Genomic DNA, 12,097 nt, shown 5'->3' with positions numbered 1-12,097 from the left:
TATTGGCCAAGCATGGAGGAACATACAAAGAATTTGACTGTGGGAGAGCATGGGAAGAATAGGGAATAAAATAAATCAATGTTATTAGGGAAGAGAGGAAACCAGATGGTGAGAAAAACCAGGGAGGTGGGGGGAACAATGGAGGGGAGAAAATAAAGGTGCAAGTGTTTAGAGATGAGACGAGTTGGGATAAATGGGACAAAGAATGTGGGGAAAAGTGAGATGATAAAGGACAACGTCAGAGACGAGGTAAATCGTTTTTGATCTCCCAATTGTGAAAACTATGTTATGCAACAATACCAGTAGAAGGAGAAAGAGACAAAGACACTCAGATACAGAGACTGAGAGGTCATTGTAAACTTGTGTGAGAACTCCTGTTCTTCCTCTTTCTCAGTGGGTGTGAACACAATCTGTGTGACAACTGCCAACACCTTCACATGAGCTTTTTTTCTTAACAGACTAGTTTCTCATCTCTCAGATTATTTTTACCTGCCAGGAGAATCCAACCTATCCCACTTCAGTACTATTAAAAAAGAAACAGCTGGTCATTGTAGTGTCAATATAATGTGGACGAAACCTTAGGAAGCCAAGAATGTGTGATCAAATAAAATATCAAGCCAGAACCCGGCTCACCTGCAACTTCCAGCAGGTTGAAACAACATTAAAATACAATCAGCAGAGTTTCTGTGTGTGTGACTTACCCCCAGACACACCATGCCCAGGGCGAGTCCAGCAGCTAGTGAATAGGACTCTCTGTCTGTACAGTACTCCATCTCTGGACCAGGTGGTCGACCTGAAAGACAGAAGCCCGAAAACTGTATTGAACCATCCTTCACGACAAGAATACGCAAGAAACAGACACACACACACACACACACACACACACACACACACAGGGGCATCAAAAAGTCAAGAGTGGAGCACCATGTAACAGAGGGTCAAACACTTTGAAAATAGGGAGATCTGTCAGATTAATCAGGACCGCACCAGAAGTCACTTATTAAGTTATGTGAAGATTTATAATTTGTGTTTATAGAGGGGGTATTATGCTGTTTCACATTATAAGACATATTTATAATGTTACGATGTTGGATGTCCAGACTAAACGTGGGTGAAGTTTCAAATCTGTAGGTAAAAGTATGTTGGAGCAATCCCCAGGCTTCTTAATCCTCAGGCTTCTCTTTGTGCACTTTGTGACGTCACAAAGTGCAGCCTCAGCAGGCTTCGGAGAGCTGGCCAATCAGAAGAAAGCAGGCTTGTAGAGGCGGGGTTTCTTAAAGGGACAGAGCTGACTGAGTCGTTTCAGGCAGAAGCTGTATGAGGGCCTGCACAGAGCACCAGTGTGAGAAAAATGAGTCTTTTTAACAGTAAATTATGCTAAGCTACTCCACAGGTATCACAGAGTGAACTATGAAGCTTGAAAGAAGCATAATACCCCCCTTTTAAGGGTTGCTAACTTATTATGCCTCTTTGGTGCTCAGTGGTATACTCAAAGACACGTCACAGTACAAATACAGAGCAGGAGTTTATGTTAAAGACATGCTTTTAGTCCATTTTTCTTGTTTTTCGAGTAGGGCTACAAACAATTATTTTCATTATTAATTGAACGATCGGTCTAAAATATTGTTAAAATTTCCTACAGCCAGATGTTTTATTCAGCCAACACCTTTACCTTCTGCACACAAAAACAAAGACACACACACACACACACCTATCTCAGAGAGCAACACTTCTGCATTGTGTCTGTGTCCTGTTCCCTGGTACACCAGCCCAATGCCGATTACAGCAGCAACCTGCAGATCAGACAGAGAGCAGAATTAAAACCTTCTTGTTTCATTCCTTTGAGTGACTAATTGTACATTTATGTAGATGTGCGTAGTTTACAGATTGTTAAAAAGATAATCCACAGAGACACACTAATAGTAATAGTAATAACTCATATATAATCGTATATAATTAATTACTATGCTGCAATTTTACAGTCCACACTCAATCATTTTCCTCATCGCACTGATAAGCTGAAGACATCTCAGTATGCACATCACACTCTTACCTGAACATTGTGTGGTACGTCCAGCTCGGTGGAGGTGGGTGGCAGGAGGGCAGGGATGTGTATACTCAGCAGGCGAGTAATAGACATGTCCATGGTGCCCAGTTTGGCTGAAGACACGCCCAGAAGGAGCCCGATGCTCGTCATCTCGTGGCCCTGATGGAGCGACAGCACAGAGAAGACAGAAGCTTTAGCGTCACAAAGATAAAGCTAAACAGTTAACAACAATGAGAACATGTTAAAGTGAGTTTTATGCCTTTTATATCAATACACGTTTTTTTCCAGCTTAATGGGCGTCACTGCAAACTAAATACCTGCTGCAGTAGAACAAACATGTGATCAGCTCTTACTGTGACTCTGGTATCTTAGCGATGCAGTCAGCTTCCACATCAGCTCACCGTGACGGACAGTTTCCATTAGACCCCTGTGGATCACCGCTCTGTGTGTTTGTGTATGTTTAATAATCACAAGGGCAGACCACACGTGGCCTACATGTTTTTAACACCAACACTCCCACTGCCATAAGTTGTCTTTTAATTAACATTTTGAGTGTCAAGTAAATACTGGATATTTTTCTCTATTTGCCTTTGCACTTGCAGTATTACAGATTGGGTGTCTGTGGCGCCACCCAGTTAGTGACACGTTTTCCATCACCCAGCAGTGGCTGGTCTGTCAGAGAGGGTAGGCGGAGCTAAGCGGCTGCTTTTACGGTCTCTGCAAGTGTTGTGAGTAAACAGTAATCTACTATGGCTGAACAAACAAAGAAAAGATCGATGACTACAGATACAACTTCAAAAATAAGGGAAATTTCAAAGAAAAAGAAACAAATTCGAGGCTCAGATGAAGGCAAACAGTCTAAAAAGGAAAGCGACCGTCAGCGAGGAAAATCAAGAGTTACAACCGAGGCAACCGTGGACGTCACACATGCAACACTGTCTGGATATGTGGGAAGTGTGCTCCCACTATTACCGTTTATCACCATAGGTGATAAACAAAGAGAACGAAACTGAGATCTTCGAGATTATAACTTCAAGAATAGTAATGACACAGTAGGTTGGAGATAAATGATTCTGTTTAACAAAGAAACTGAAATAAGACTGGTTGTCAGGTTAATCAGTGGCAATGCCAATAAACCAACTCAAAATTTAAACAATCAGCCAGTGTAACACATAAACATGACCGTCCATTAATAGACTCTTAAAAATATCCAGGAGCAGAGCAAACAACAAGTAAGTGTCTACATTTTTGACTAGTTCCATTTCTATAGTGGGTTCAGGGAAGATACAGATAACATTCAAACAACCTGTTTTCAGTGGAGACAATCGGGGCTCAACTTTAAACGGTTACTAGCTGGTTGCCGATTTGAGAAACAGCCAATTAATTCTTGTCTTAACAAAGCAACCAGTAACTTGCTGCATGCATTTGTAGGGACCGTTAGAGAACATGACAACAGCTGCACTACGACTATTTTGTACATCAGAAAATGTGTCAGAAGATCCTCTTAAGATCAGATAAAACACAGCCTACAACACATTTTGTTCAGCAGTGATTCCAAAGCTTTTAAATATAAACACATTACTTTTTAAGGAACTGCAACTCTTGAGATGATTCAAAGAAGCGCCAGAATTAACATCAAAAGAAACCGTCTCTTTTTGTCTTTGTAACAGTCTGCAGCGACATGCTGAAAACATGTGGAAGCTTATAGGATGAGTAACAGACACACAAACACCTACATGTTCTCTCTATAACCACAACCATATTCTGATGAACTGATCCAGACTGCTGGCAGCGTGATTTCTCTTTCACAACGAGAATAGAAACCTATAGAAAACCACCGGCTACAACAGGCTTCACTGGCAACCAGTCTCACAGCTTTCATTCAGAATAAGGGATGTCAGTTAAACACAACTTTCTATTGTGCACATCTGCGTTTCCTGCTGTTATACTTAGACATCAGTGTGTGCTATTGTGAGATGTCATATCCAAATTTTTTTGATGCATTTTTAATATAACCGGGGGAGTACTGAGGAGAAGAGTCTAGTTAGCGACTTAGGGCCCTGTTGTGATGGGAGTACCAGGTGCCTTACATTGGCAGAGCGTATTGGATGGGAGGGAGTGCAGGCACGCAGGAGCCGTTTTTGTTGCTGTTTTGTAAGAGAGCAACAGGGTTTTGAATTTGATACAAGCGACAACTGGGAGCCAGTGGAGGGATATGAACAGCGGAGTGAAATGTGCTGTTTTGGGTTGATTGAACACCAGTCGTGCTGCTGCGTTCTGGATCATCTGCAGAGGAATGTGCATGCAGGAAGGCCTGCCAGTAGGAAGTGGCAGTAGACTATATCGCAGAAAGTAAACCTTTATGGTCGACTATATTAAACCAGGTGAGCTTAATGAGGCAAAAGACAAAAATGGAGTACAACAGTTAAAGGACCAATTCGCCCCTGGAAAAAGCAGTCAAAGCTGGTGTTCTCTGTAATCGATAGAAGCAATAATATTTCAAATTGGCGCCATAGCTGTGGAGAAAGTTGTACAAACAGCTCATGGTTTCTCCCATTCTACATTCCTACAACACCCAGAGTGCATTGCGCCCCTCCCTCTGAAAGGAGCGGCCCAGCGAGAGACGCTGGAGTGAAATACTACCGTTTTCACTGCAGGCAAAGGCTCAGAGCGGTACAGAATCCAAAATAGGACGAGAATATACCGGTGGATCGTCTAAAAAATCTTCAGGTCTGCAGTCTACATTTCAAACCTGACGATTTTGAACGGGACATGACATCAGAAGTTGGCATCCCAGATTGAGGAAGTGTCGTTTAGCAAGCTCCCTGACTGAAAAACCTCCGCCAGACTACGTAAAACGTGTCATCTGGCGGAGGTTTTCCAGTGCCCATTGGAGAAGCGGATAGCGTCCTCCAAAGGCACAGAGCTATATTGCATTTTTTTCTCTACCATAATGGCATTAGCTCCCCATAATAGCATGTTAGGACTGAGGTTGAAAATCGGCGAACTGGCCCTTTAAAGTAACCGAATACTTGATTAGTCGATTCAAGCAGTGTCATGTCATGTTATGACACAAAATAGAGACACAAATGAAGGTTCTTTGAGTTCGGACGGTTGGTTGGACAAAAGAAGAAATGTGAAGACTTCCCTTTGTCCTCTTTGAAATTGTGTTGAGCTTTTTAAATTTTTTTTGACATTTTATAGACTGAAGCTTAATCCATTAGTTATAAAAATGAAACTGGACAAGGAGCATGTAGGAAAGAAGCTGTTTTCCCAGGTGGCAGCTTTTAAACGGATCTGAGGTGGATAATACTTTCTCATACTATTTGAAGACTTTTTTCAAATTTCAGTCTTAACCCCAATTTATAGAGAAATGACTGATAAAGAAAGCTCTTTGATCTTCAAGATTGGCAGCTTAGGAACGGAAAATGAATCTATCTTGAGCCCTGTGTGGACGCGTTGTGTGTGTATTGGTGCAAAGGTTCATTTTTTTATCTGTAACCACATCTTTACACAGAAATCTTAATTGAGCAGAAATAAGGTTTGGCTTTGAGCATCCTGTTGTTTTTTCTCACCTGAAAGTGGGAAGGACTCATCTCGTTTCAAAGTTCTCAAAAGGCAGAGTTTCACTCTGACTAGCTGCCTGGCCCTGATGCGAGTTACCTCTCTCATTTACAGTCATCCGGAGAACAATGTGTGTAGGTGTGTTTGTGTTCACCAGTTAGATGGGTGTACGTTTGTATAAACTGTAATTAAGATCGTATTTGTTATCCTTTCTCACAATAGTTTGAGTTCGGTGTCTGAACCACAATCAGAAACAGTAATTTGGAGAACCGTCAGCGATGCACTGAACATTCATTAAGCACAAATATGTCTGTTTGTGTACGTCAGTAGGCTTTAAGTTAATGTATATGTTTGCTTTCTTTGTGCTGTGACACAAATACTGAGATAGTTTCTGCACATGTAATCCTATGTGTGCGTGTGTGTGTGTGTACCTTAGTGAGGTAGTCATGTATGTTGAGCGTGGCCAGCTTGGTGAGGTGTCCGTTGAGGCCCAGCGCCATAAGGAAGCCTGCATACTCATTAGCCAGCTCAGGGTTCTTTGGCTTGTTGTAGGCTATCCACGCTGAGTCCACCTTAACAGACAAACACAGAGTCGTGTTTATTTGTAAAAGAATTAGTAAGGTTTGTTTACAGCAGAGCAGTGAGAAAGTTTACACTGAGTTTCTACGAGATTGCCTGTAAAAACATTAGGGCTATCATGACGACACCGGATATACACAGCAGGGCAGACCTTAGAAACAAGTGGATAATCAGTTGCAGCTGTATGTAAAACTCAACACAAGGCCCGTTTCAGACTGACTTGTGAAGCTGGGGCTATTTTGAGTCCAGCAGCTACTCCGTTATGGAAGCTGGGCCAGCTGGTCATGTTGGGAGGAACATCAATGTTCCCACTGTTCAGGTCCACCATGGTGTTTCTAGGAGGGGCTCGACCTGCAGGAGAAAATACATATAAATAATAGAAATACCTGATCCCATCTAGAGCAGAGATTAAAACCTCACTGTACTCCATGGCTTACAAAATGCACACCCTTTTGTGCCTTACTGACATTATGCATAGCAGCGGGTTCAGATTTAAACATATCAAATTACCTGTAAGGTTGAGTTTTGGGACAGGTAAAGGTTCAGTCGGCACAGGGTGATAGGAGAAGAGAGTGAAGAGGCCTCTACCAACAGGAAGAGCCATGGTCCTTTGACACAACTGCAGAAGTCTGAGAAAGATACAGAGACGAGCTCAATTAGAGGCAGAAAAAAATGTTTACGATTAACAGGAGGTGTAGGCCATCCTTGAATACCGGATAACCCAATGATTGTTAAAAACTGGTGCAAAAGAGAGGACAGAAAATATACTGTACGAGTCCTTAGAAATTGCAGCTTTATGTGGGTATCTATGTTCCAGAACAAAAGGGAATCGGACACACGAAAACATTACACTCACTTGTTTTCTTTTTCCTCTATGTACTCGTGGTCAGAAACCTCTGGTAACTGTACAACACTGACCCGGACAGGCCTGGAGCTCTGAAGGAGCCTCCTGACCTCCTGGACCCTCAGATCCTGACTCCAGATCAGTCCTGTGACCTGGAGAGGAACACACATGTTCACTCTGGAGATCCTGTCTAACACCTCAGTGTCATCAATACGTTATATACAAGAATATCTTTATGTCGAAGGCAGACCAATTACGCCATAGATAATGTTAACTGCGTCTGTTACCTCTTGTATAATGTCGGACATCCCATCTTCCTCCTCATCTGCCTCTGTGGTTGCAGGAGGCTCCAAGGACAGACCTGAACCTACAGACTGGACACACATACACACAAACAAATCATCCACATATTCAAGTCAGCAACAATGACATTTTGGACATTCTTCAGTAACTGGTGCTCTATATCAGCTACCTTACTGGTTTAAAGGTTCATCCAAAGGGGAATAGCAGCTCATACCAATAACTGGTGTTAAGGCTGAGAAATGCTTTGGTTGCAAATGTAATTACAGGTTATCAAGACACTGAAGGTCTTTTGGGACAGGGAATCCTCTGTGTGCTGAGCTTCATGTCTAATCAAATATTGTAGGGGTTGGTTCATTTGCGCTCATTGTCTGTGATATACCAGAAGGGACAATTTCTGGTTGTTTACTCTGATATTTTTGATTATGTTTTCGAGAAAGTTGACATTAAATAGCAGGTACTCTGGTCTGAGGTGAAATGAATTTCACACTCACAGCTTTGCTCTTGGCCAGCGTCATCTTGTGAGCTTGCTTGGTCAGATCCTGACGACCAATCAGCAGACAGACCTCCTCTGACCAATCAGAGCACGGCTGCTCCCGGCAGCGGTAGATAGCCTCTCTGATGGGCAGAGCCACGCCGAAGGGGACCGACTCCAGGTCCTTCACTGTGAAACCTGAACATGAAAAGAGAGTTTATGAGTGAATCATGTCCTCAATTAGAGGCCGCTTGTAGAAAAGCCAATTCTGCTTTAAAAAACTACAAAAACAAGGAATAAATGCAGCCTTCAGCCAGGTCATGTGGTTTTTATTGGGGGGTTAGATGTGTATTTTAGGTGTTTTTGGCAGCAAGGAAGTGCTTCTGGTGAGTGCATGTAGACTTGTATACACACCCACTTAACCGAATTGCTCTGATTTAAATTAAAATGTTAAGATATGCACCTACTAAATGGTAAAAAATAACAAGACCTAACTCCAGACAACCAACCATTAAGACATTTGTCCTGGCTGTTAGAAAGCCACTTAAAACAGTGTGGTGTCGCAGGACAGGTGTAAAATACATCTGAAGCAGCACTGTGAAAAAGAGGAAATGACTTCAGCACTATTTTCTCTGTTGAGAGTAAAAAGCTAAAAATAAAAACAGATGAAACCTGCTTGTCATACCTTCTGAGGTGAGCCAGACGACCAGCTGCTCCGCCAGATTCTCACTGGTAAACTTCACCTTCACACTGCTCTGCCTGAGATAAATGGACATACATGTTAACGACAGCAATCAATTAGAAAAGGACCAATGAACATTTAAAAATATACCTCAACTATTTCAGATCAAAATGTACTTTACTCACTGAAGAAAAGTTGAAAATATACATATATGTTTTTATAATTTGGGTCGCCCTAAAATCCCGTTCACATCACGGAAGAGCTGTTTATTATAAGGTTTGTTCACAATACAGGAAACATCCATGTTCATGGTTCCTCTCTACTCCACTGATCTACAGGTGGCAGTAATGTACCAAGAAACTCAGTCATGCACCATAAAAGGCAATGAAGAATAAGGCTTCTGCCTAGGAGGCAATTTTGTAAACAATGAAGGTTTCAAAATGTAAAAGAAAATCCAGCATTTGTCTGAGACCTCAGCTCACAAACAATGCGTTTTGGTGGCACTAAATGTTAACACCACAGGGCACAATAAACAAAGATGCAAACAAGCTCAAGGCCGGCCACAAACTGTGACTTAAAAATGTTTTATCTAGCAGATTTTCTCGAGCTGAAGGCGATCTAACAAAGCAAATCATGCAGCTTTTCCTCATTGCTGTGAGATGAGATACCTTCTGTAGTGCGGTTCACTGGCACAGGACTTCTGGCCTGAGAGAGCAAAGGGAAAAAAGGCATGAGAGAGGGAGACAGGCGGGGAAGGGGGTCAGTGGGTTGATTAATTTGTTCTCTCATTTGTGAGATGTCAGTTGATGCTCATCGCTTTTTCACACCTGCAGGAAACAACTATCATCTCCATTAAAGCATTCTCAAACCTTCACTGATTGGTTGTAAAACATTTGTCACTAAAAAAGAACGGGCACTTAAACTACAGGTTAAATGAACGTGACGTTTTGTTCCTGATGAGTGGAGGACAACATTTATGTGGGAAGACGTTTGCTGTTGTTTGGTTATTTCAGTGAAAAAAGTCACTCTGGTTTCTCTCACACCGCCCACAAGGTCAATGAGCAATTGTGTGTAAGCGGAAAAGAGGCAGATCAGATACCTGCAGCGACTGCTGTCACCTCAACTCTGTATTGGGTTTTTGTCAAAGCAAAAACAAACAGAGGAGATCAGGTGACTAACAAACCTGTGTCACAACAAACTACCTTTCTTTTTGTTTTACTGGGCCCTGAAGCAGAGAACCATGGATCTGGCAGGTGATAAGGGCAGGTTGTCAATAAATGTTCACACACACTGTCAAAGGGTTCAGTCAGAAACACACACAGTCCCAGGATGCAATCAAAGACAATTAAATGATCTTCAGGGCTGGTAGTCACAAACACACACACACCTGCAGAGAGTTTGGCCAGGTACTTTGATACATCTGTCGAAGTAGCATTTTCATCTCTAAGGATGTAGAGAGCGTAACTCTGAGGAGAGAGAAACACAGAAACAAAGAGGGAGAAGATAAAATAAGAGTTACAGGGATGGTAAGTTTAACAATTGCATTTAAATTTCCTGTGATTTGTATTTTCATTTTCACTGTCAACTCAAGTATAACCTTGGTTAGAACCTGATAAAGAGCAGGTTCATAAAAAGCAAGTACATTAAAATAAATACAAAATGTATCACCACATATTTAATGTTTTTTTTAATTTAAGATGAATCTTATCTTTAGCAGTTTAAGCAAAAACTAAATGTCTGTCAGACTCAGAGAAAAAAGAATCTTATAATTTAAATATATAATCTTGAATATTTTAATTTAAATAAATATCTGTTAAGTCACTATCTATCGCAAGCGGCGCCCAGTTAGTGACGCGTTTTCCATCACCCAGCAGTGGTTGGTCTGCCAGAGAGGGTAGGCGGAGCTAAGCGGCTGCTTTTCCGGTCTCTGCAAGTGTTGCGAGTAAACAGTAATCTACTATGGCTGAACAAACAAAGAAAAGATGGATGACTACAGATACAACTTCTAAAATGAGTGAAAATCCAAAGAAAAAGAAACAAATTTGATGCTCAGATGAAGGCAAACAGTCTTAAAAGGAAAGCGACCGTCAGCGAGGATGATCAAGAGTTACAACCATGACAAATGGAGCCAACCGTGGAAGTCTGATTATCTTGGACGTATGCGCCCACAATTGCCTTTTATCGCCTTTAGGTGCTGCTAAATAAAACAAAACTGAGAGATTATAATTTTAAGTCAAAAGGCAAGTAGGGAGGGTGAACCAGAGGGCCAGCCCATTAGCTACTCATACTAAAATAGCATTACTCTGCTCCTGCAGATCCTGGCAGCCATGACATCATTGTCAATTTAAACCAGTATTGTGTGAGATGAAATTGTATGAGAGTATGAACAAAAGCTGGAGCTAGAAAATAGCATATACAGTAGGGGTGGGAATCACAGGGCAACTAAAGATACGATACACAATACGTGGCACACGATAATAATAATATCACAATACAGTGATTCTGCAATAATTGATATATTGCACGGCAATCACTACATCCGTTCACGTTAACCTCATTCATGTCATGACCACCACCGCAAGGTGTCATGAAGTCGTGACGCAGTGAGTTAAAATCGCAGGGAAATCTGTTTAGAGCGCCTTAAATGTAAATTAAAATATCGATATTTGGCACCAGCCTATCAATAATTGTATTGCATGAGTCAGGCGATATATTGCCGCATTCGATATTTTGTCCCACCCCTAATATACAGTGCGTGTTCACAGACTAAAAATGCGCAGAGGTGAGTAAAAATATATCATATTTATATCTTTCTATATGTCTGTTTCTTTAATCTGCCTCTCTGTTTGTCTGTCTCATAGTCGTCATCAGCACTGTCATCATCTAAAGAAACTATAAGGGCCGGAAATTTGCCCTTTCTTCCTTGATATGTGAAGGTTGAATCCATCAGCGGCACGCACACATGCATGTGCATGTCTCCAGCCATGCCATTTCCTAATTGCTCTTTATGTACAGAAAAAGAATCTCAGACATGCAACACAAATAGATTACCTGAATGCGTCTCAAATGGTGAACTCTTTACCCTCACTGTCTTTTTCTCTCACACACACACATATCAACACAAGCCTGGAAGTAGGTGGAAAATCAAGACTGATGGAAGACAAGCACAAAACACACTATTCGGCTTCACTGAAACCCTCTATATACTCTAGTGTATGAATTTGGTTTTGGACTCGTCCTGCACATCGCACATTCAAGGTGAAAAATAAAGCTTTGGTCGTACCAGCACCAGCAGTCTGGTCCTCTGACAGATGCCGGGAAGGTAAGGGAAAGGCGGGATCTCCTCCCCTCTCAGACAGCTACTGAGCCAGCTGAGCACACAGGGAGGCTCTGCCCTTAGAAAGGACGGACGCTGCATCTGACCAAACAGGGCTGATGAGGAAGAGAAGATGGGGGTAAGGGAACAGAGAAGGACAAAAAAGAGGAGAGGAGATGACAGTGTGTAAGGAAGGCACACGTCGAGCGATCAAACACTATGTTTATTTTGAAGACAGACGCAGCTGATCTTAACATAAACTCAACTTTTCTAAGGCCTATGATGTACAA

At 41.9% G+C, this 12,097-nt stretch overlaps 1 protein-coding gene across 1 annotated transcript in view; it reads right to left on the bottom strand.

The window, feature by feature from the left end:
* Nucleotides 1–12,097, bottom strand: part of anapc1 (anaphase promoting complex subunit 1) — a 51,437-nt gene that overhangs the window by 21,334 nt on the left and 18,006 nt on the right. Inside the window, exons 23-35 of the mRNA XM_069658336.1 lie at nt 11,775–11,923; nt 9,879–9,957; nt 9,160–9,196; nt 8,495–8,568; nt 7,829–8,007; nt 7,322–7,408; nt 7,047–7,186; nt 6,701–6,819; nt 6,411–6,541; nt 6,043–6,183; nt 2,054–2,206; nt 1,712–1,793; nt 702–793 (exon numbers count right to left, since the gene is read on the bottom strand). Coding sequence (XP_069514437.1) covers nt 702–793; nt 1,712–1,793; nt 2,054–2,206; nt 6,043–6,183; nt 6,411–6,541; nt 6,701–6,819; nt 7,047–7,186; nt 7,322–7,408; nt 7,829–8,007; nt 8,495–8,568; nt 9,160–9,196; nt 9,879–9,957; nt 11,775–11,923 — 1,463 coding nt within the window. The remainder of the gene's footprint in view (nt 1–701; nt 794–1,711; nt 1,794–2,053; nt 2,207–6,042; nt 6,184–6,410; nt 6,542–6,700; nt 6,820–7,046; nt 7,187–7,321; nt 7,409–7,828; nt 8,008–8,494; nt 8,569–9,159; nt 9,197–9,878; nt 9,958–11,774; nt 11,924–12,097) is intronic.

This window comes from Semicossyphus pulcher, unplaced genomic scaffold (genome assembly GCF_022749685.1).
Source record: "Semicossyphus pulcher isolate SPU_LCO1_2020_fin unplaced genomic scaffold, fSemPul1.0.p SCAF_12, whole genome shotgun sequence".
Taxonomy (NCBI): domain Eukaryota; kingdom Metazoa; phylum Chordata; class Actinopteri; order Labriformes; family Labridae; genus Semicossyphus; species Semicossyphus pulcher.
Note: the sequence above shows the minus strand (reverse complement) of the source record. Positions and strands in the feature narration are given on the sequence as shown.